The 25,772-nt window shown below is 46.1% G+C and overlaps 1 protein-coding gene across 1 annotated transcript in view; it reads left to right on the top strand.

The window, feature by feature from the left end:
* The first annotated feature begins 8,907 nt into the window (after positions 1-8,907).
* Positions 8,908-25,772, top strand: part of LOC126251477 (serine/threonine-protein kinase AfsK-like) — a 37,736-nt gene continuing 20,871 nt past the window's right edge. Inside the window, exons 1-2 of the mRNA XM_049951924.1 lie at positions 8,908-8,930; positions 9,001-9,158. Of these exons, the coding sequence (XP_049807881.1) occupies positions 8,908-8,930; positions 9,001-9,158 (181 nt within the window). The remainder of the gene's footprint in view (positions 8,931-9,000; positions 9,159-25,772) is intronic.

Below are 25,772 nucleotides of genomic sequence, written 5' to 3'. Positions count from 1 at the left end.
AAAATGACTTAATCTTGTAGATTTTGGTGTAATAAATTATAATATGATAAGTAAACCGTGTCATCCCTAATTTTTATATAATTAGCCCTCAACATTTATAAATGGATTTTACGATCTGAAGTTGAAATAGTGGTGGTAGTAGTTACACTGGAAAAATTCAAGAACTTAGCCTGTTTGACGAGCCTCAGGAATCAGTTTTTGGTGAGTCACTTCGATTTTTTGTCCCTGAAACTTTGGGTGACGTCAGTGAGGGCCTTCATCAAGACATCGACGTGATGGAGAGACGATACCAAGGCCGCTGGACTACCAGTCTATGGTGGGAGACTACTGCTGGTCGCCTCATCGTGTCATACAGCAGACAATTCAGACGAGGAAAAGCTAAATTAGATGCTTCAAGAAGGAGGAAGAAAGAAGTACAAGGACTATGCATAAATCAACTTCGACTTGGCCACTATAAATAAACAAATGTTTTTAGTTTCACGGCGCTTGCTTGGGTAGAAAAGGATGCTTTAAAGATCACGTTGTGTTAGATCTCTGTTGTGTTTGTCAATGTGTAAGCAGACAACCAGCGAAATGGTCGGTGTTGTCGCTTCCACCGCCAGTTGCGAAGTACGTTTTGTCATTCTGTCAATGTTGACGAAATTCGCCGTCGATTGTGCCGAATGTATGGGATGACTTATGAATGATGGAGTTGGAGGGAGTTTTCCAAAAACGTTCAAGGGCTGTTGCAGTCTTGTGCGTGTTGAAGACATTCATATGTAAATCATACACTTGTGCAACATACTGACAAAATTTTGTCAATGAGACGTCATTTCATAATTTACAAGCTTTCTGAAGATTTGCCTCAGATTTGCGGGATAAGCAGTTTTAACACTGGTATGTGGTTACCATAGGTTTTGAGCACCGTAAGTACCAAAACGTCTAACCAGTATTCATGAAACTGAACAAATAGGTTCGACCTTGGCATTCCTTCAGCTCTACCTGTCAGTATGGGGAGGAATTTCTGAACAGAAACGTGACGATACGAGAGAGAGGTGCAGTACGTGAAGTCTCAAACTCAGAAACATCTGAAACAATGGATGCACACTCATTCTCCCAAGAAGTACAGAACATTCGACGGTATCAAACCGCAAAATGGTTGTTAGACTTTTTTGGGACCGCAAAGGAAGTTTGACAAGATATTTAATGAGAGTAACGCGGTAGAATCCTGTGACATCAGAGGTTTACTGTGTGATTCTTACGACACTCCGAATGTCAGTCCAAAACGAACAGCGCAGGATGACTACCGAAAGAACGATTGTTCAGTGTGTGGACCAATATTGTGAATCGAACGAAGGAAAAACTCAGATTTCTCAACATCCTCCTTAAACTCCAGACTTGTCACCTAGTCACTTTCATCTCTTCCCCAAGACAGGACTTGGGTGGCTATTCTGCACTTCACTACGACAATTAGGTCAAGCATGCTGCCAACATCTGACTGAAACACTGGTCGGCACTATTCGTTGATGAATGGATAAACAAGCTTCTGTCTGGGTGCGACAGGTGTTTGAATCTGGGCGGCGACTACGTACAGAAGTAATGTCAGTATGTAAGTCCACATTGTATATAATTTTTTAATCTATTTTTTTGTAATACTGAATAGAAGGTTAATTTATAAATACACAGTGGTCCACAATTCCTATGCCAGAAAGGTGTCTTTTCATGTTTTTACTTCGATGATGCCTTGCTTCATACTGAAAAACTAAATTAATTTTCAATAAAGTTACATGTGTTTTACACAACTAGGAATACTGACATAAGGGGTACTGTGGCTGTCTTGTAATTAAAAATCTTTTGTTGTATTTTTCTGCGTCGGGTTACACACAACCGGTTTCGCCATCTCAGAAAGTCGTCATCAGATGAATGTGTTTAAAAAGAAAAATGGGAATGGTAGAAAAGAAAGAAAAGAGATTATAAAATCGAACCAACTTCTGTGCACAACTATATCCAAGAGAAGACGTTACTTAGTAATCTGTCACAATACAAATGAAGACGCCAGGAGACGCGCCTACGTTTTAAATATATCTGTGCTAATTTGCACTTTGACGAGTTACCATGTTACGTATTCAAGTACGTGTAATTGCGAACAGAAGGTAGTGAGATACCGTAATTTAATTTTCTAGCGTTTTACGATCCTATTTTTTATTTTGAAACGTATAGTCTGATGACGACACAGCGGCTATGATAGCATTTACTTGATCTGAGGATGAAAAATACAATAAAAAGTTTTCGTTTTATGCGTTTTTTACTATTTTCTAATTTATATAAAGAAGTCATATTAAGACCTCGTATAGATATACAGAGTGTTTAAAAATAACACCGACAGATTTCGGTGGAATGTAGAAGCTGCCTAGAGGAACAAAATGAGAATATGAACCCGAGTCCGGAAACGTCATCCAACTATGTAACACTGCGTCGAAGTTATAGAAGCCGGCCACTGTAAATGTATGTATATTCCGATGATTCCGTGATGATGTTACGACCTTTCAGGGATGATGGAGGAGGATAAATGTATCAATTTGAGGTGAGGCATCCTTGTCCGAGAAACGAAAATCGTTGCGATACTTTTGACAGTGGATTACAAGCACCAGTATTGTTATTGCTAAGATTGTAGGGTAGGAAATTTTTCAGAGGTGTTCGTGGAGATCAGAACAAGGAAAAATTTCCAGCAAAAATAGGTTCTAAAATGCCTACCTGAGGAGCTATGAGCACTTTCTCATCTTCGTTACTGTGGAACACACGTTCTCTATTGAGCAAGGGCTCCAAGTTCTTAAGGAATGCATTTTAGAGCCTATGTTTCCTTACTTTTTTTCTTGTTTACGCCCATAGTACCACCTCCGATATCTGCCCACCGTAAAATCTTAACAACAATAGTATCGGTAGAGGTATTCCTCTGTCGTAGATATCAGAACGATTTTCGCTTATAACTTTCGACTCCTTCCTTTACGGAGCAGTATGCATTCCACAGATTGATAAATTTACCTCTCTCCATCATCCATGAGAATTTCTAACATCATCACAGATTCAGCCTGCGCGAATGATTTCGACGCTCTGTAGCTTCGTTGGATGACGTTTCTGGACACGAGTTCCTTTCTTCATTTTGTTCCTCAAGACGTCTTCCACCACCCCTCGAAGTTCGTCGCACCATTCCTGGGCTACACTGTATATTTACCAAATGACATCAAGTGCCTGTAACGCCAAGGGGCGGCATTCAGTCTCGCTGCGGGCGGAGGTGCTAATGATGTGGTCCATCAGCGAATTACCATGAGTGGTTTATGAACTGATTGCCCTTCTACATCCTCTCGAAGTTTTTCGGTGTAACGTATGCAGTGGCCGTTTTTTCGGTCAGGTCCATCTTACGTGATCCAGCGGTCATAAAGATACATATTCAAAGATTTTCAGTGACAATACCGCATTTTGGCATTGAAATGAATGAACAGTAACAGGCAAAAGTTTTTTCCTGACCGTGACTCGAACTCAGATCTCTCTTTTAACGCAAGCGGTCACCGTAACCACCTCGCGCATCCGACCAAGCTTACCATTCGACCCAAATCACCGACCTGTTACACACTACTATAATTGGAGACACAGACGATGGAGGACGAGTTTAGGTTTGTTCTGCACACCAACATCACGCTTTCTGCGGCAGACGATAAGCGTTCAGTCGTGTTATGAGCGCTATGCTGTGAATGTCGTAGCCAAAGCAAGCTTGAGACGTGGTCATAGCGACTAATTTAGTGAATGTATATTACGTTTGTTCTACGTTTATATCGCTGATCGTGGTGGTGAGTGACACATTCTACACAAGCAAGCGAGAGACGTATTTTTGAGGATAAACGCTTTGTTCAGGAGCAAAGCATGTGTACATGTGGACCGAAAATGTCACTTGAAACAGGCCAAATGCAATTTTCGTGCTTGCACTGACCTGTGTGAACCGCCATCGTTCGTGTATCGTAATATATCGTGGTGTCACGTACCCCGTGAACCCTTTACTCGTCATTTCAGATTACAGCAAAATATCGGGCTTGGTGTGCATCTGCACTGAAAGAATGTATCTTTAGTTACCGCCATCTTATCTATATACATACAAGGTGAAAATTAATGAAAGCAACACACTGCAGGGACTGATTCCTGACTGGAAACAGAGGAAAAAAAAGGTCCTATGAACATGTGTCCGGAAATGGACGGTATGCGTGCAACGGCAGCAAATCGTCCCGGAACACAGTACAGAACTGCATCTCATTCACGCCGCAACAAATGTTCAAAGTGATCTCCTTTGGGGGCAATGCACTCGTTCACATATCGCATCATGGATTCCCGCACTCCTCCGCTTACCGGCCAGGGTGGCCGAGAGGTTCTAGACGCTACAGTCTGGAACCGCGCGACTGCTACGGTCGCAGGTTCGAATCCTGCCTCGGGCATGGATGTGTGTGATGTCCTTAGGTTAGTTAGGTTTAAGTATTTCTAAGTTCTAGGGGACTGATGACCTCAGAAGTTAAGTCCCATAGTGCTCAGAGCCATTTGAACCATTTTGAACTCCTTCGCTTACTCCATGTTGGCGGGCTACGGCTCATCTCAATACCTTGTAGAAGCCAGAGCTCCAAATGTGGTGTACGCACAGTCCGCCGCCTCCGTGCACGTTCGTCTGACTGAACTTGAAATACTGTGTGTCTGGTACCGCACGCCGCGGAATCTGAATCCCCGCCAGACGTCATGGACGTCGAAGACCCCTAGAGGTCTCTGCACCATCGCGCTGTAAGCTGTGGCGGTGAGCACGGCCTGGCCCACTTTTAGTGTGAGGGCGCCACAGTGGAACACGTGGTTCCAGCGGCCTATAGCGACGCCCCCGATAGAGTATTTAAGCGCCTGCCTCTCGCTCAGCCAACAGGCGATCGTTGTAGGCAAACCCACCCCTTCCTTCCGTCTCCTCGACTTCTATGTCACCATTTACAGCCGTCCTATCGCCCTCACCCCCACCCTCAAGTACCTTGGCGTCACCCTTGACCGTCGCCTCTCCTGGACCCCTCATCCCCAGACAATCCAAGCCAAGGCACGCTCCCGACTCCGTCTCCTCAAGCTCCTTTCTGGCCGCACATGGGGTCTGGAACCGCCTACCATCCTCCACACCTAGAATCCCTCATCCGACTTATCCTCTGCTACGCCCATCCTGCCTGGATCTTTGCCACTCCTACCTTTTACAAATCCCTTCAAATCCTAGAACGCCGTGCGCTCCGCCTCGCCTATCGCATCCGTCACCCCTCCCCACACGAATCCTGTATGACCTCATTCCATTCCCGCACCTCCTCCTTTTCCTCGAACAAATACGGATCATCTACACCTCCCGTAAACTTTATCCCCCCCACCCTCTTGTCTCTCCCATCCTCTCCCACTCCCGTTCGGCCGCGCGGTTCTGGCGCTGCAGTCTGGAACCGCGAGACCGCTACGGTCGCAGGTTCGAATCCTGCCTCGGGCATGGATGTGTGTGATGTCCTTAGGTTAGTTAGGTTTAACTAGTTCTAAGTTCTAGGGGACTAATGACCTCAGCAGTTGAGTCCCATAGTGCTCAGAGCCATTTGAGCCACTCCCGTTCGCTGCCGCGCCTGTATTCCCACGTCCCACCTGCTCTCCATCTCACCACTCTCCATACCCTTGCCCAGGATAGCTTCCACCAACTCCCCCTCCCTGATGATGCCTTCATACCCTCCATATGCCCCTCCTAGCAACTTTGATTATGCCCTTCCACCCCATGTGTTTTTTCCCAAGGGCACCCTCTCTCCCTCCTCCCTCCCTCCTCCCCCTGGGCTTCCCCTACCCCCTACCTTCTTTCCTCCCCCTCACATTTCCTCTGCCACTGGCATCTCCCTCCTCCCCAACCTTTTCCCCTTTGGGCAGGTCCCCGGACTCGTACACGTACAGTGAACATTCGCGCGCCGGAGATCGTCGCCAGTGTTTGTGTGTGCCATCGTGTTAATGATTCAGTGATTCGTCGTTTGTGCTCCTTCGTTCATGTGTGTTAATTCTGTCGTCTCTCTTCGAGTACTGAACGTTTTTATTTGGACGCTGAAGCTGTGAACGAGTTCATGTATTTTAAATTTGTATGTCTACTGTTGTCTATCCACTGTGTTGTTTCGTTTTTCGATGTCTCCACTTGTACTGAATGTATTATCTGTGGACGAAGAGCGGCGTAGTTTTGTAGTACCTTGTATAAGGTGTTAAAATTACAGTAAAGAAAAATCATTGCGTGAGTCTCGACACATCGCCTCGACAACAGACAGCGTGTTTATCGTTCTTTGTATCCATTACTCGTGGACGTCTTGGATTCGTTTGGTTGTCTCTTGTCACTCCGTTGCTTCTTGCGTGTCGTCGTAAGGTCTCTCTCCATCGTCCGTGATTGTTTCGTGTCCGTCCTTTCCGTTCCTTTGTTTGTTCGCGGGTCGCTCTCCGTTTGGTCCCGCCGCGCTTTCTTGGCCACCAAGCGACCGGAACGGTCGCAGTCACAACAGGCTACAATAGTGTGGTGTGGTTGGTGTCTGTCAGGCTACTCGTTTTGGTATACCCGTGCTCTCTCTCGACCGTTTCCATATGTTCAGCTGTAGGCAAACACCATCTCGGCTTGTTCCCGACATGAACACCGGACCATTCTGCTGCTTACAGTACGCTGTGTCAATCCACAGCCTGCAACACACAAGGCACAAACGGCACGTGGTCAGAGAAACTGTCATTCGTCAGCGCCACCTACCGTGGCAATGATGCATTTCAGGACTCATGTCCATAGGAGCTTTTCCCTCCGTGTCCAGTCAGGAATCCGTGCCTGCAGTTTGTCGGGTCAATGTTCACATATATAGGCACGAAATACACTCCTGGAAATGGAAAAAAGAACACATTGACACTGGTGTGTCAGACCCACCATACTTGCTCCGGACACTGCGAGAGGGCTGTACAAGCAATGATCACACGCACGGCACAGCGGACACACCAGGAACCGCGGTGTTGGCCGTCGAATGGCGCTAGCTGCGCAGCATTTGTGCACCGCCGCCGTCAGTGTCAGCCAGTTTGCCATGGCATACGGAGCTCCATCGCAGGCTTTAACACTGGTAGCATGCCGCGACAGCGTGGACGTGAACCGTATGTGCAGTTGACGGACTTTGAGCGAGGGCGTATAGTGGGCATGCGGGAGGCCGGGTGGACGTACCGCCGAATTGCTCAACACGTGGGGCGTGAGGTCTCCACAGTACATCGATGTTGTCGCCAGTGGTCGGCGGAAGGTGCACGTGCCCGTCGACCTGGGACCGGACCGCAGCGACGCACGGATGCACGCCAAGACCGTAGGATCCTACGCAGTGCCGTAGGGGACCGCACCGCCACTTCCCAGCAAATTAGGGACACTGTTGCTCCTGGGGTATCGGCGAGGACCATTCGCAACCGTCTCCATGAAGCTGGGCTACGGTCCCGCACACCGTTAGGCCGTCTTCCGCTCACGCCCCAACATCGTGCAGCCCGCCTCCAGTGGTGTCGCGACAGGCGTGAATGGAGGGACGAATGGAGACGTGTCGTCTTCAGCGATGAGAGTCGCTTCTGCCTTGGTGCCAATGATGGTCGTATGCGTGTTTGGCGCCGTGCAGGTGAGCGCCACAATCAGGACTGCATACGACCGAGGCACACAGGGCCAACACCCGGCATCATGGTGTGGGGAGCGATCTCCTACACTGGCCGTACACCACTGGTGATCGTCGAGGGGACACTGAATAGTGCACGGTACATCCAAACCGTCATCGAACCCATCGTTCTACCATTCCTAGACCGGCAAGGGAACTTGCTGTTCCAACAGGACAATGCACGTCCGCATGTATCCCGTGCCACCCAACGTGCTCTAGAAGGTGTAAGTCAACTACCCTGGCCAGCAAGATCTCCGGATCTGTCCCCCATTGAGCATGTTTGGGACTGGATGAAGCGTCGTCTCACGCGGTCTGCACGTCCAGCACGAACGCTGGTCCAACTGAGGCGCCAGGTGGAAATGGCATGGCAAGCCGTTCCACAGGACTACATCCAGCATCTCTACGATCGTCTCCATGGGAGAATAGCAGCCTGCATTGCTGCGAAAGGTGGATATACACTGTACTAGTGCCGACATTGTGCATGCTCTGTTGCCTGTGTCTATGTGCCTGTGGTTCTGTCAGTGTGATCATGTGATGTATCTGACCCCAGGAATGTGTCAATAAAGTTTCCCCTTCCTGGGACAATGAATTCACGGTGTTCTTATTTCAATTTCCAGGAGTGTAGATCAATGATACTATTTTTTCAGTGCGGGTGCACACCACGCCCGATCTCTTATCCGAATCAGGAGCAAAGTAAAAAGGTTCACGGATGGGTGGCGCTACGTCAGTAGGGTGTATGGCAACTTGGGTCGGCGATCGCTCGTATTAATCGGGAAACGCTTGTTCGAGTCTCGGTCCAGCACAAGGTTTCACCTGTTACCACTGATTCATTCAATGCCCAAATGCACCTATTGTCAATGAAAATCTTAAAATAAGAATAATAAAAAAAGAAAACCGTTCGTGTTGGGAAAAAGAAGGAACTGAAGTCAGATATGTATTCAGTTCCTAGAAATAATATTTCGATGGCCTGGGCTTGAGGAGGAATTACCATTCGTCTAAATCAGATAACTAATTAATGCTTGGATGCCTATTAAATGCCTCAGTTTCTATCTGCGAATAATGGGAAGAAAAGCAATAAACGCAGTGGGAGAGTAACGGCCCCGCCTCCGTGACGTGGCAGCTGCAGCCGCTAGTAATGAGGCAATCTGCGAGCTAATAACGGCAGCGGGGCGCGGCCAGCGCGGCAGCCGGCAGCTCGCAGTGGGGGCCGCCGATGCATTCGCCGCCGCCGCCGCGGTAGCGTTAGGCTCTCCTGAGGCCGCAATAACTTGCGAGTGGCGAAAGCCGAGAGGGCTTACTTTATTAGGAGGGCGAGGAGCGACGGCGGCGGCGGCGGCGCTGGCAGCGTGCCCGAGGAGGCGCGCTTTATGCGCTGCCCTCCAGGCGCGCCCAATCTGCCAGAGTGCGGCCGCGACCCGCCAGGGGCCGTCCCCAACCCCAACCCCAAACCACTGCCACTCACACGTATCGACACCCCTGCCAGCAATTTCCAGAGGTATCCTATTCGTGCAACGTGCATCGCTGAGCATTGCCCATAGGGAGACTGAATGCCGCCTGTGGCGTTGCGGGAACGTGCTGTGGTAAGGACAGTGCAGCTAACGCACGTCCAGCGTGCGCTATAACTACTGTGTCGCAGCAAAACTTGGTAGATATTCTAATGCGCTAGTGCGAAAGCGATTTACGCTGGAAAAACAATTATGCTGGTTTAAGAACCTTCAACATCGCAGCGCGTCAGCAATGGTTGGTTAATATACACTCCTGGAAATCGAAATAAGAACACCGTGAATTCATTGTCCCAGGAAGGGGAAACTTTATTGACACATTCCTGGGGTCAGATACATCACATGATCACACTGACAGAACCACAGGCACATAGACACAGGCATCAGTGCATGCACAATGTCGGCACTAGTACAGTGTATATCCACCTTTCGCAGCAATGCAGGCTGCTATTCTCCCATGGAGACGATCGTAGAGATGCTGGATGTAGTCCTGTGGAACGGCTTGCCATGCCATTTCCACCTGGCGCCTCAGTTGGACCAGCGTTCGTGCTGGACGTGCAGACCGCGTGAGACGACGCTTCATCCAGTCCCAAACATGCTCAATGGGGGACAGATCCGGAGATATTGCTGGCCAGGGTAGTTGACTTACACCTTCTAGAGCACGTTGGGTGGCACGGGATACATGCGGACGTGCATTGTCCTGTTGGAACAGCAAGTTCCCTTGCCGGTCTAGGCATGGTAGAACGATGGGTTCGATGACGGTTTGGATGTACCGTGCACTATTCAGTGTCCCCTCGACGATCACCAGTGGTGTACGGCCAGTGTCAGTTAGACCGTCAGCGAGAGCGCATCGCTAGCTCCTGCTACTACTAAGGCGAGTACACCGTTTGCTTCTTACATATTTTACAAACAGCAGCGACTTATTTTCAGTTATCTGTGTAATTACTAGTTTATTTTTGTAATTTCTTGCGTGTTCGAGTGCTTACTAGGTACAACCTTTTATTTCAGTGACAGTGTAGTGTACAGTACCGCCATTGCTATCGACCGTTGTATCGACTCTCGTATCGTGCAGGCTTGTATGTTTGGTTAGAGCAGCTCAGTCAGTGTCAGTTAGACCGTCAGCGAGAGCGCATCGCTAGCTCCTGCTACTACTAAGGCGAGTACACCGTTTGCTTCTTACATATTTTACAAACAGCAGCGACTTATTTTCAGTTATCTGTGTAATTACTAGTTTATTTTTGTAATTTCTTGCGTGTTCGAGTGCTTACTAGGTAGAACCTTTTATTTCAATAACAGTGTTTTTGTACTTGTTTGCTGCGCTTAGCTTTTAAATAGTTTTTCTGGGAAAACCTAGCGTAGTTTTCGCGTCTCGTATTTCAGTGAGTGTTTCTTGATTATCAGAGTAGCTCATCAGAAGATTATCTTGGGAATTTGTCACCGTGTAGAGTAGGGTAAACATAGTCATGTGTAGGGACTGTGGTTGTTGTGAGCGGACGCAAGGAGAATTGGCCACTCTTCGGGGACAGGTGGAGGCTTTGTCTGTTAGGCTCATCGAGCTCGAGGCGCAGGCGTCGGCTCGTAGTGGCGTTGGGGCAACTGTGGTGAGACCTATGCCTACTTCGGTGGCCTTGGAATCACATGGAACCCCTGATGTCGCTGCGTCTTCCGGCAGTGAGCATCTTACCGGTCAGCCATCACTCCAGGGTGAATGGCGGACAGTGGTGGGCTCGCGCGTGCCTGGCCGAAAGGCGAAGGTGGGATCTGGCCGCGTGGCGGCTGCCTTACCCCTTTCCAACAGGTACGGGGTGCTTCCTAGTGGTGATGACATCGTTTCCGAGCCACCACAGGATGCCTCGCCTGTTGGGCCAGTGGCCGATTCTCCGGCAAGGTCCCGACAGTCACAGAGGGTGGGCCTATTAGTTATAGGGAGCTCCAACGTTAGGCGGGTTATGGAGCCCCTCAGGAAAATAGCGGGTAGGTCGGGGAAGAATGCCAGTGTGCACTCGGTGTGCTTGCCGGGGGGTCTCGTCCGTAATGTGGAGGAGGCCCTTCCGGCAGCTATTGAACGCACTGGGTGTGACCGGCTGCAGATAGTAGCACATGTCGGAACGAATGACGCCTGCCGCTTGGGTTCTGAGGCCATCCTTGGTTCCTTCCGGTGGCTGGCTGATTTGGTGAAGACAACCAGCATCGCACGCGGAGTGCAAGCTGAGCTTAATATCTGCAGCATAGTGCCCAGAGTCGATCGCGGTCCTCTGGTTTGGAGCCGTGTGGAGGGTCTAAACCAGAGGCTCAGACGACTCTGCGACTATAATGGTTGCAAATTCATCGACCTCCGTTATTGGGTGGAGAACTGTAGGGCCCCCCTAGACAGGTCAGGCGTGCACTACACACCGGAAGCAGCTACTAGGGTAGCAGAGTACGTGTGGCGTGCACACGGGGGTTTTTTAGGTTAGAGGGACCCCCCCTTGGGCGAAACGATAAAATACCTGACGGCTTACCAGAGAGAACATTATCATCGTTGATAAAGAACGTCCGTCCTCAGAGACCAAAAACAGGAAAAGTTAACGTAATATTGGTAAACTGCAGGAGTATCCAGGGCAAGGTTCCTGAATTAGTATCTCTTATTGAAGGAAATAGTGCGCATATAGTATTAGGAACGGAAAGTTGGTTAAAACCGGAAGTGAACAGTAACGAAATCCTAGACACAGAATGGAATATATACCGCAAGGATAGGATAAACGCCAATGGTGGAGGAGTATTTATAGCAGTAAAGAATTCAATAATATCCAGTGAAGTTATTAGCGAATGCGAATGTGAAATAATCTGGGTTAAGTTAAGTATCAAAGGTGGGTCAGATATGATAGTCGGATGCTTCTATAGGCCACCTGCATCAGCAACCGTAGTAGTTGAGCGCCTCAGAGAGAACCTGCAGAACGTCGTGAAGAAGTTTCGTGATCATACTATTGTAATAGGGGGAGACTTCAATCTACCAGGTATAGAATGGGATAGTCACACAATCAGAACTGGAGCCAGGGACAGAGACTCTTGTGACATTATCCTGACTGCCTTGTCCGAGAATTACTTCGAGCAGATAGTTAGAGAACCAACTCGTGAAGCTAACGTTTTAGACCTCATAGCAACAAATAGACCGGAACTTTTCGACTCCGTGAATGTAGAAGAGGGTATCAGTGATCATAAGTCAGTGGTTGCATCAATGACTACAAGTGTAATAAGAAATGCCAAGAAAGGAAGGAAAATCTATTTGCTTAACAAGAGTGATAGGGCACAAATCGCAGAATATCTGAGTGACCACCATCAAACGTTCATTTCTGAGGAAGAGGATGTGGAACAAAAATGGAAAAAATTCAGAAACATCGTCCAGTACGCCTTAGATAAGTTCGTACCGACTAAGGTCCAAAGCGAGGGGAAAGATCCACCGTGGTATAACAATCATGTACGAAAGGTACTACGGAAACAAAGAAAGCTTCACCATAGGTTTAAGAGTAGTCGAATCATAGCTGATAAGGAAAAGCTGAACGAAGCGAAAAAGAGCGTAAAGAGAGCAATGAGAGAAGCATTCAACGAATTCGAACATAAAACATTGGCAAACAATCTAAACAAGAACCCTAAAAAGTTTTGGTCATATGTAAAATCGGTAAGCGGATCTAAATCCCCTATTCAGTCACTCGTTGACCACGATGGCACCGAAACAGAGGACGACCGAAGAAAGGCAGAAATACTGAATTCAGTGTTCCGAAACTGTTTCACTGCGGAAAATCGTAACACGGTCCCTGACTTCAGCCGTCGCACGGACGCCAAAATGGAAAATATTGAAATAAACGATATCGGAATTGAAAAACAACTGCTATCACTTAGTAGCGGAAAAGCATCCGGACCAGACGAGATACCCTTAAGATTCTACAGTGATTATGCTAAAGAACTTGCCCCCTTTCTATCAGCAATTTATCGTAGATCTCTGGAAGAACGTAAAGTACCTAGCGACTGGAAGAAAGCACAGGTCGTTCCCATTTTCAAGAAGGGTCATAAATCAGATGCGAATAATTATAGGCCTATTTCACTTACGTCAATCTGTTGTAGAATAATGGAACATGTTTTGTGTTCTCGTATTATGACGTTCTTAGATAATACAAATCTCCTTCATCATAACCAACATGGATTCCGCAAACAGAGATCATGTGAAACCCAGCTCGCCCTATTTGCCCAAGAAATTCACAGTGCCGTAGACACTGGCGAGCAGATTGATGCCGTATTCCTGGACTTCAGGAAGGCATTTGATACGGTTCCGCACTTACGTTTAGTGAAAAAAATACGTGCTTACGGAATATCGGACCAGGTTTGTGATTGGATTCAGGATTTCCTAGAAGAAAGAACACAACATGTCATTCTTAACGGTTCAAAATCTGCAGATGTAGAGGTAATTTCGGGAGTACCGCAAGGAAGCGTGATAGGACCTTTATTGTTTACAATATACATAAATGACTTAGTTGACAACATCGGTAGCTCCGTGAGGCTATTTGCAGATGACACGGTTGTCTACAAGAAAGTAGCAACATCAGAAGACTCGTACGTACTCCAGGAAGACCTGCAGAGGATTAATGAATGGTGCGACAGCTGGCAGCTTTCCCTAAACGTAGATAAATGTAATATAATGCGCATACATAGGGGCAGAAATCCATTCCAGTACGATTATGCCATAGGTGGTAAATCATTGGAAGCGGTAACGACCGTAAAATACTTAGGAGTTACTATCCGGAGCGATCTGAAGTGGAATGATCACATAAAACAAATAGTGGGAAAAGCAGGCGCCAGGTTGAGATTCATAGGAAGAATTCTAAGAAAATGTGACTCATCGACGAAAGAAGTAGCTTACAAAACGCTTGTTCGTCCGATTCTTGAGTATTGCTCATCAGTATGGGACCCTTACCAGGTTGGATTAATAGAAGAGATAGACATGATCCAGCGAAAAGCAGCGCGATTCGTCATGGGGACATTTAGTCAGCGCGAGAGCGTTACGGAGATGCTGAACAAGCTCCAGTGGCGGACACTTCAAGAAAGGCGTTACGCAATACGGAGAGGTTTATTATCGAAATTACGAGAGAGCACATTCCGGGAAGAGATGGGCAACATATTACTACCGCCCACATATATCTCGCGTAATGATCACAACGAAAAGATCCGAGAAATTAGAGCAAATACGGAGACTTACAAGCAGTCGTTCTTCCCACGCACAATTCGTGAATGGAACAGGGAAGGGGGGATCAGATAGTGGTACAATAAGTACCCTCCGCCACACACCGTAAGGTGGCTCGCGGAGTATAGATGTAGATGTAGATGTAGTGTAGGAGATCGCTCCCCAAACCATGATGCCGGGTGTTGGCCCTGTGTGCCTCGGTCGTATGCAGTCCTGATTGTGGCGCTCACCTGCACGGCGCCAAACACGCATACGACCATCATTGGCACCAAGGCAGAAGCGACTCTCATCGCTGAAGACGACACGTCTCCATTCGTCCCTCCATTCACGCCTGTCGCGACACCACTGGAGGCGGGCTGCACGATGTTGGGGCGTGAGCGGAAGACGGCCTAACGGTGTGCGGGACCGTAGCCCAACTTCATGGAGACGGTTGCGAATGGTCCTCGCCGATACCCCAGGAGCAACAGTGTCCCTAATTTGCTGGGAAGTGGCGGTGCGGTCCCCTACGGCACTCCGTAGGATCCTACGGTCTTGGCGTGCATCCGTGCGTCGCTGCGGTCCGGTCCCAGGTCGACGGGCACGTGCACCTTCCGCCGACCACTGGCGACAACATCGATGTACTGTGGAGACCTCACGCCCCACGTGTTGAGCAATTCGGCGGTACGTCCACCCGGCCTCCCACATGCCCACTATACGCCCTCGCTCAAAGTCCGTCAGCTGCACATACGGTTCACGTCCACGCTGTCGCGGCATGCTACCAGTGTTAAAGACTGCGATGGAGCTCCGTATGCCACGGCAAACTAGCTGACACTGACGGCGGCGGTGCACAAATGCTGCGCAGCTAGCGCCATTCGACGGCCAACACCGTGGTTCCTGGTGTGTCCGCTGTGCCGTGCGTGTGATCATTGCTTGTACAGCCCTCTCGCAGTGTCCGGAGCAAGTATGGTGGGTCTGACACACCAGTGTCAATGTGTTCTTTTTTCCATTTCCAGGAGTGTATTAAAAAACTATAAACCCGCCTCGATTGCGAAAAAAGCACCTAGTGTTAACGAAGGTTTCGGCGTAGATAACTATACCTTCTTCAGAACAATAAAACCCACAAGTGCCTAAGAAGATCTTTTGTCAAGGATTAAAAGATCACCATAGTTATACATTTATAAACGAAAAAAAGGAAAACACAAACAGTACATATGTACAAAGTCTAAACCGTTACTTAACGTAATGGTGTAACCTCCACCTCACACCGGCCTATGTTCGATGGGCCATGACCCGCCATAAACTGCAGCTACAAATGGTCGCTCACTTACACGTCCGGCCCGCGACCTATGCACATGCGCAAGACAAGGGAAGTTACTTGAATGCGCATGCGCATACGAATACGTGAAAGTTTATACATGGGTCGTGGCTAAATAGCCCTTATATTCCCAACCGTGGATCAACGTATATCAAAAAATAGAATGGATAGAATAAGTGACGAGCTAAATAGGAGGTGAAGCTTAAAAATAACCGAACACAGTTGCTTATGCTAGGAAAGAAACATATATGAAGTTTCTGCTTATGTCATTTTGGTGAAAATTCAAGAAAAGATAGTAATTCACCCAATGACAATAGTGATGAGAATATTATAAATTTGTTTTTCATTATTTTTGTTTTCTGAGTAAATTTGACTTCTAAAAAAATTTGTTTCATTAATAAAACTGTAATTAGTGTTATTAAGGAATAAGTAATGAAAAACAGTTCTCAACCATATTCTGTAACAATTACTGATCTAATTATTCACTCTAAATAATTCATAAATATGTTAAAAGTTGTTGTAATGTTGTTTAACCTCCTAATGGTCGAATAATCATCCTTTAAATAGTACTAATAAAAGTATATATTTTAAACTGAATGGAGTACGATAAAACTACTGTTGGTGCAATTTTTGTAATGTTACTGACATTAAATAATTAATTCATCTTGATGCTCCTATAATTTTCTGAAATCAAAAGTAAAATCGAGAATCTCCAATTTTTTATAATAATATAAGTCTAGTTATTACGGATGGAACGAGTTCTCTTTCTCATCCTCTCAGATCGTTTACTTAAATCAATAACACATAAAATAATAATACTGTCGATGCTAGTCCTTGAACAGTGAAATATTTGACTGATGATTGTTACTACATTTTCACTATTTGATGATAAATGAGAGAAAGTTGATCTCTAATCCAATTCAAATGCAAAAACAAGAATTTTATGAAATGGACGGGATTGTTCCTTGTGGTGTCACCGCTAGACACCACACTTGCTAGGTGGTAACTTAAATCGGCCGCGGTCCTGTAGTACATGTCGGACCCGCGTGTCGCCACTGTGTATTCGCAAACGTAGCGCCACCACAGGGCAGGTCACAAGACACGGACTTCACCTCGCCCCAGTTGTACGGACGACATAGCTTGCGACTAGACCTACCAAGTATTCCTCTCAATTGCCGAGAGACAGATTAAATAGCCTTCAGCTAGTCCATCGCTACTACCTAGCAAGGCGCCATGTGTATCATTGCTAATTGCTTACTACTATGCAAGAGATGTATTTCAACAAGAAGAACATCATTAAAAGTTAAGTAGATGACAATCTCTCTTCTTTTCTTTATAGTTTTTCATCCAGTCTCCTGTTTCAGAATTTACGCCCGTCTGCGTTAGTTTCGCGTGCACCTAGCCACTCATTGTGTCGAGACCTTAGGGAATCGACACAACATTCCTCTAAGTAATGTGGATAGGAAGAGAGTTTTGTAGAGGTCGTCGTTAAAAAGGAGTGGTGTACGAACCCTCTAGCTTAGTTGGCTCACCTTTCTATAATATTACATTAAGATCTGTGATGTACGTCAGTTTTTGTAACAGAGCACCGAGGTAAAAAATTATTATTATTATATTAATGCATTTGATAGGTTTTATTGTAACTAAAGAATTTATTATTATTGTCATTATTAAAATCGTATTTCACTGTGGCTCTTTAAAATTGGTGGGGCAGGGAATATAGTGACAAACTGTGATGTCCCCCCAGAACTGAACGCTGAATCCACTACGTCAACGTTATGACGGAAGAAATTGTTCGGATCGGGTTTTAAGCAGCAAGCGGGGAGGATGGCTCAACGGCGCCGGATACCTTGCTCCTGTTTCGCGGCGCGAAGTCTTCCTTGGACGTCTTCCGCCGCTTGTCCTTGAGTATCATGCGGGCCGCTGCGAACGCCATCTTGCTGCTGGTGGCGCTGATGGTGGCGGCTGCGAGAACTCCCCGGCTCCTCCTCGGCTGTTCGCTCAGTCGGCGGCGGCCGGTCCGCGACTTCCCAAAAAAATAGTCACTCTCTGCGGATCTGCTCCGCTTTATTGCTAAAGTCGCTTCCTTACAACAATTCCAATAAAAAATACACCGGTATCTGGCGGCTCGGACAGGAGTAGCTCGTTATTGCTGTCGACGGCTGTGGTATATTATTGCTGGCGTATCACAGAGCGGAGCGGCTGGGGCGGTTAGTGCGGTCCCAGCCGGGTTATTGTCGTGCGCGTGCGGTGGACGATGGTGGTGATGCTGGCGGCAGCTGCCCGCGCCATGCCGACTGGCGAGCCTGCGGAAAGGGAAGCGAGGCTGCGGTGAGGGCGCGGCTGCGGCTGCGGCTGCTGCCACTGCGTGGTCGGGCGAGGCAGAGCGAGCTGCCGGGGCTGGCGCTGCCGCTGGCTGCTGGCACGGGGGAAACAGCGACCCGCTCAGAGGTGGCGCACGCGAGGGAATGTTGACCAGTTCTCACTCACTTTACCACAGGAAAATTTCATATCGAAGAGTGAAATGTAAACAGATAGCGATTTATTTCGCTACACACACACACACACACACACACACACAGTCGTAATGAAACTTTCGCTTCATACAATGGAAACACACTCAATATTCATCCACCCTATTAACTCTTAACTCTTCCCTCCCTATCCTACTCCACAACATTGGTCCAGCAGTCTATCCATTACTTCATACTATAGCCCCACCGACACTTCGGTCCTCTACTCTTACTACCTCACATCCATCTCCTAAAGCTACCATCATCTGTTATAACCCTCTACAGTCATGTCATACATATATTACACACGTTACAGGCCTTTATCAGATCACCTGAAGCATTTATGACTACTTGTTCTTCCTGTACTCTTTCATTCGTTTGCTAAAGGCCGTTTTCCCTTCTTCGGTCCACTTTCGTCTCTGGGCTTTTGGTGCTCTCTTCTCTGACATTACTTCCCACTTGTGTATTTTGCGTCTACAGACGCTTTTGTCTGTCATGTCCGCTGAATCTACCTGTGCTTTTTCAAGATCAATTTTATCTTGTGCCTTCCGAAGTGTAGTGGCTTTGAGCCTCCGTATGTTGTCTGAGTATCCTGTTGGTGAGTATACTCTGTGGCAGTCTGTTGATGTCGCCTTTTTCTGATATCCGCTGCGAGTTTGGACAACTTTTCAGTGGTGCCTCTGAAGTGAAGTCTGTATTCTTCATCTGTGAGTTTTGGTCCAATAATTTTCCTGATACTTTTTCTTTCGTGTGTGAGGGTCTTCTCTACGTCACAGTTTGTGCGGAGCGTCAGTGTCTCGCAAGCGTATAGCACCTCAGGTTTAATTACAGTATTGTAGTAACGAATTTTGATGGAGGTGGACAAACATTTTTTGTTGTAGATACCCTGTGTTTTGTGTAAGGCTCTCTTCATCTTCAGTAACCTGGTGTTCTGTCATGATACCATATATACATACAATCCCATATTCACACATAAGTATATTCTGTAAATATCACTCTGCATGAAAATGTATGTAACATTTCAGAAAGCCTTTGATAATGTTAAATGGGATAAGATGTTTGAGGTACTCAAAAAAGTAGGAATAGACCATAAAGATAGAAAAATGATATGGAACCTGTACAAAAAACGAGACAGCAGTTATCCGTGGACGGACAAAACAAGAAGAGGTGCAGATACGGAAAGGTGTCCGACAAGGTTGCGCACTATCCCCTGTTATCTTTAACGTATACATTGAAGAGGCGCTGAAACAAGTAAGGGAAAATTCAGAGACAGGTGTAGTAATTCATGGCCAACGAATAGACATGATAAGATGTGCCGATGATATAGCTGTCCTGGATGAAAGCGAAGAAGATCTTGTAGTCCTACTGAATAGAATGGATAAAGTTATGGGTGAAGAATATAATATGAGAATTAATAAAGCAAAAACAAAAGTAATGGCATGCGACAAAGAAGATCAAGTGAAAGTCCAAGTTCATGTAGGCAATGAACTGCTTGAACAAGTTGATAAATTTACTTATCTGGGCAGTAATATTACCAGGGATGGAAGGAGCAAGGCAGAAGTGAGAAGTAGAATAGCTCAAGCAAAGGCTGCGTTTAACAAGAAGAAAAACATATTAATATCTAAGAGCATCAGCCTTGAAATCAGGAAAAGATTTTTGGAATCATATGTGTGGAGTGTGGCATGCTATGGGTGTGAAACGGACTCTCGGGACAGAGGAAGACCAGAAGCTAAATTCTTTTGAAATGTGGTGCTATAGACGCATGCTCAAAATAAAATGGATCGACAAGGTCACAAACGAAGTGGTTCTGGAAAGAGCAGGTGAGAAGAGAAGCTTCTGGAGTTTCATTGTTAAAAGAAGAGTGCAATTTACAGGCCATCTATTAAGACATAAAGGACTCCTGAACACAATCATAGAGGGATATGTCGAGGGAAAAAGACCAAGAGAAAGACCACGACTGAGGTACATGGATCAAATCGTGAAAGATGTGGGATGTAACACCTATAAAGAAATGAAGAGAAAAGCTGAAGGACGTACAGAATGGAGACAAGCTGCCATTGTAGCTGTTGCAAACCAATCCTTGGATTGACCACTACAGAAGAAGAAGAATATACTCGCATTCAGAAAAAATAGAACACCTTGAATGACTAGAGATAGGACGTTCATTTTCACAGGACATGTACATTAGGATGTTCTGCAGAAATGACTAGCATTTCAGTCACCTGCGTTCAGCATGTGTCCCATTGCCTTGCCTTGTAGGCACAAAGTCTGGCATAGGTCCTGATAACCTGTTCCATGTGCGATGGCGTCGATGCGTATAAGGTGCGAATGGCGTCCTGTCGTATAGCCATAAATGCTGCATTCACCTGGTTCCAAAGATCACCTGCGATTGCTGGCATTACGTCACAGTGCTGCAAACGTTGTTTCACCATATCCCACGTATTTTCGATTGGTGACACATCTGGTGATCTGTCGGGCCAGGGAAGAGTCTGGCATCCTGTAACACTAAGAAGACACCTGTTCGTGCACCAACAAGTGGTTGTGCATTGTCTTGTCGAAAAATGGCACCTGGGGTGTTGTGCAGAAAGGGTATGGCTATGGGTCACAGGATGTCATTCACTTACGTCACACTGGTCACAGTGCCCTGGACCCGCACCAACTGTGACTTGTGGTTGTACCCAATACCACCACACACAATAAGGCCTCGAGCTGGTGCACTGTATCTTATGCGAATGCAGTCACTGTGCCGCTCCCTCTGCCTGCAGTGAACCGCAATTCGGCCATCATTTTCAAACAAACATAATCTAGATTCTTCTGGAAACACTATTTGATGCCGTTCCTATCATCCAGTGACATTGTTCCATACACCATTGCCGTCTAGCATATTTCCGCACATTCAGAGAAGTGAACAACTCGCACATAGCCCATGCCGTAATAAACGGCCGTGGACTGCCACCACTGACAGTGTACATTGTACCACTGTTACGTCAGGGCCCAGGAGGATGCCATTCCGATGGAGGCGTCGATCTTCTCAGGGGATAGTCTGGGATTTCTGGGATACAGAACAAGCGAGTATAGAGAGCATCATGAAGACCATCTGATAGTCACTAAACCACACACCACCACCGTCATCAACAAATGAAAGAATGGTTACTTCAACAAATGTATCTGGATTTTCATTCAAGCATGTAACTTGTATTTTACTTTTTGAAAGACGCGTATTCTTCGTCATTTCGATATTTTAAAGCCGCTCCTACATGTTTTCAAATAATCACATTGAACAGTGAATGTAATTTTATTGCTGGCAGGTGTTTGGGGTGAGGAGACGAAATAACAGTAAAGAAAAAATACATATTTCACTAATATTCGGCTTATTAGTCCATTACTGGATAAAAAGGACCCTGGTATGAAGTTACAATCTGTTTACTACTTATTGAGTCCTGAGGAGAATTAAGAGGAAAGAGAAAAAAAAATCTCAGTCTGGAAGAAAGATTGTCTTGGAGAGACGTATGATGTGGAAGGAGCAATGTCTGTCTTCCTCACACACTGTAGCCGCTATGCATTGGCTTTGTGGTTCGTACTGAATTGGTAGAGATAAAGGGCGTATTAAACTAATAAACATATACAATTGATTTTGTTCTTTGATGAACAGGAAACTCATGAAGTTTTTTGCCATACCTTTTCATAGGTGTTGATTATGCCCCTATTGACATGCACGGCCTATGCCAATGCGGTATTCAATTTTTTCCCACAGAGCAACGAGAATGTCTTGAGTCACAGCTACCATAGCTGCTATTATGCGATGTCTCAGTTCATTCATTGTCGGTAATGGACGCACATAAACAGAGTCTTTAATAAACCCCCACAAGAAATAATCACACACAGTCAGGTCCAGTGACCTTGGAGGTCAGTAATGTAAGGCTGAATCATTTGATCCGTCATTCAGTCATCTATGATTTAAAAATTCTCGCACTTTCAGATGCCAGTGTAGTGGCGCCCCATCCTGTTGGTAAATGAAGCCGTTCGAATTAGTCTCCAACTGTGGAAAAGAAAAGTTCTCAAACGTGTCGAGACATGTGCTTCCTGTAACAGTGTTCTCAGCAAAGAAAAATGGACCATAGACCTTTTCCCATGAAATTGCACAAAACACATTAAATTTTGGAGAGTCCCTCTGAATTTGTACAGCGTCATGTGGTTGTTCCGTATCATATATTATCACGTTATGTCGGTTCACCTTTCCATTTAAATGGAATGTTGCCTCGCCACAAAACACTAAGCGTGGAAGAAAACTGTCAGTCTCCATCTTGCCAAGAAAGAAATTACAGAACTCCATACGTTGCTGTTTGTCACCTTCACGAAGAGCTTGCAGTAGCTAAATTTTGTATGGTTTCACGTGTAAATGTCGTTGCATTACACGGCAGACGGACATCGAGGGCATACTGAGCTGTCGAGCTGTATGGCGAACGGATTTCTACGTACACCTTGTGAAACTATGGCGGCTGCGTTCGACGTCTGTGTAAGACACTCGGTGACGGCCCGGCGATTTGCCTTTACACAAACAACCTGTTTCTCGGAATTACTCATGCCATCGTCTAATTATCTGTGCTGTAGGAGGATCCACCCGTACCTAATGCGATAGTCGCGTTGAACAGTTACGACTGACGAGCATTGCGCAAAACGGAGAACACAAAACGCTTTCTGTTGTCCCGACACCATCTTTACTAGGACTGAAGTTGGCCCACACTGCTGCTACCTAGCGGGAACCATCTAGAACTCGAGAGTTTGCTCTTTCCAACAGTACATTGTTCGCTCACATATATCTAATAGCATAATAATGATGATTTTTTAAAAAATCGGATGATTTTTTTCTTACACCCTTTATTTAATACATCTACATCTACATCTACATTTATACTCCGCAAGCCACCCAACGGTGTTTGGCGGAGGGCACTTTACGTGCCACTGTCATTACCTCCGCCGGCCGCGGTGGTCTCGCGGTTCTAGGCGCGCAGTCCGGAACCGTGCGACTGCTACGGTCGCAGGTTCGAATCCTGCCTCGGGCATGGATGTGTGTGATGTCCTTAGGTTAGTTAGGTTTAAGTAGTTCTAAGTTCTAGGGGACTAATGACCACAGCAGTTGAGTCCCATAGTGCTCAGAGCCATTTGAACCATTTGTCATTACCTCCCTTTCCTGTTCCAGTCGCGTATGGTTCGCGGGAAGAACGACTGTCTGGAAGCCTCCGTGCGCGCTCTAATCTCTCTAATTTTACATTCGTGATCGCCTCGGGAGGTATAAGTAGGGGGAAGCAATATATTCGATACCTCATCCAGAAACGCACCCTCTCGAAACCTGGCGAGCAAGCTACACCGCGATGCAGAGCGCCTCTCTTGCAGAGTCTGCCACTTGAGTTTATTAAACATCTCCGTAACGCTATCACGGTTACCAAATAACCCTGTGACGAAACGCGCCGCTCTTCTTTGGATCTTCTCTATCTCCTCTGTCAACCCGACCTGGTACGGATCCCACACTGACGAGTAATACTCAAGTATAGGTCGAACGAGTGTTTTGTAAGCCACCTCCTTTGTTGATGGACTACATTTTCTAAGCACTCTCCCAATGAATCTCAACTTGGTACCCGCCTTACCAACAATTAATTTTATATGATCATTCCACTTCAAATCGTTCCGCACGCATACTCCCAGATATTTTACAGAAGTAAGTGCTACCAGTGTTTGTTCCGCTATCATATAATCATACAATAAAGGATCCTTCTTTCTATGTATTCGCAATACATTACATTTGTCTATGTTAAGGGACAGTTGCCACTCCCTGCACCAAGTGCCTATCCGCTGCAGATCTTCCTGCATTTCGCTACAATTTTCTAATGCTGCAACTTCTCTGTATACTACAGCATCATCCGCGAAAAGCCGCATGCAACTTCCGACACTATCTACTAGGCCATTTATATATATTGTGAAAAGCAATGGTCCCATAACACTCCCCTGTGGCACGCCAGAGGTTACCTTAACGTCTGTAGACGTCTCTCCATTGATAACAACATGCTGTGTTCTGTTTGCTAAAATCTCTTCAATCCAGCCACACAGCTGGTCTGACATTCCGTAGGCTCTTACTTTGTTTATCAGGCGACAGTGCCGAACTGTATCGAACGCCTTCCGGAAGTCAAGAAAAATAGCATCTACCTGGGAGCCTGTATCTAATATTTTCTGGGTCTCATGAACAAATAAAGCGAGTTGGGTCTCACACGATCGCTGTTTCCGGAATCCATGTTGATTCCTACATAGTAGATTCTGGGTTTCAAAAAACGACATGATACTCGAGCAAAAAACATGTTCTAAAATTCTACAACAGATTGACGTCAGAGATATAGGTCTATAGTTTTGCGCATCTGCTCGACGACCCTTCTTGAAGACTGGGACTACCTGTGCTCTTTTCCAATCATTTGGAACCCTCCGTTCCTCTAGAGACTTGCGGTACACGGCTGTTAGAAGGGGGGCAAGTTCTTTCGTGTTACTGTTATAAATTACGTATTACTCAAACACAAGCAGAATCCAGTCCAATAATGACTCTGGAAGCAAAACTTACGACTGTGACTCAGAAGTGCAGAGCAGTTTCCTTTGAAAAGGCACGGCCGACATCCTACCCTATCCTTGACACAATAAGAGCATGTGCTCCGTCTTAATGACTTTGATGTCGACGGGACGTTAATACCAAATCTTCCTTTATTTCTTTCCTCCCTCCCTCCTTCCTTAAACAATATTTCTAAGCTTTGTTTATTTAAAGGCTGTTCTTTGCAACAATTATCGACTTCGATAAGACAAAGTTTGCTGCGTCTACATCACGACAGTGTGAATTTCAATCCTGGCTTCGCAAAATCGGTACACATTACGAGCCTGGTGTTGGACACACTTTCACTTCTTTCATTAATTAACACCTTGAATGTGCAAAGTTTATTATTCATAGAATGTAGTCATATGTAATACAGCCCGAAAAAGCTGACAACGAATCACGTGAAAATTTAAACACCGGACCGCAATAAATATAGGTTTTTCCCTTCAGAACTAAATATAAAAAGCTCAGACGATGCTAGCGTTCCTGCCAAGGTTGATGAATGGACAAATGGGACAGGTTTCATCTTTCTTGCTAGTGTTCCTTGCAAATGTAGATGAGTGGACAAAATTGATAGATTATAATGCTTCTCATGCACACCAGACGATAATTGTTATATAAGTTCAACTCATACAGTTACTTTTTAGTTTATTATAATGCCTTCTGTTCGCTACTCGCAAACATACAATAGGGCTATCGTGTAATGACCGATTGGATATTGAGGACCTTCTCAGTCAAATGCCAGGTGGTCTGTTGAAGGGATGGAGGGATCCCAATTGGTGTACTTGGGAGGGGTTTCCACCGTTTGCCATACAACGAAGATATGCATCAGTATAATTACTTTGTTCCAAAAGGGAAACGCCTGCGACAAGTCTTGATAAACTTAAAAAAATATGTGTCCAGTTTGTGTTATTGTTGCACTGGAT

This window comes from Schistocerca nitens, chromosome 4, assembly GCF_023898315.1.
Source record: "Schistocerca nitens isolate TAMUIC-IGC-003100 chromosome 4, iqSchNite1.1, whole genome shotgun sequence".
Lineage (NCBI taxonomy): Eukaryota > Metazoa > Arthropoda > Insecta > Orthoptera > Acrididae > Schistocerca > Schistocerca nitens.
This window is presented reverse-complemented; position numbering and strand designations above follow the sequence as displayed.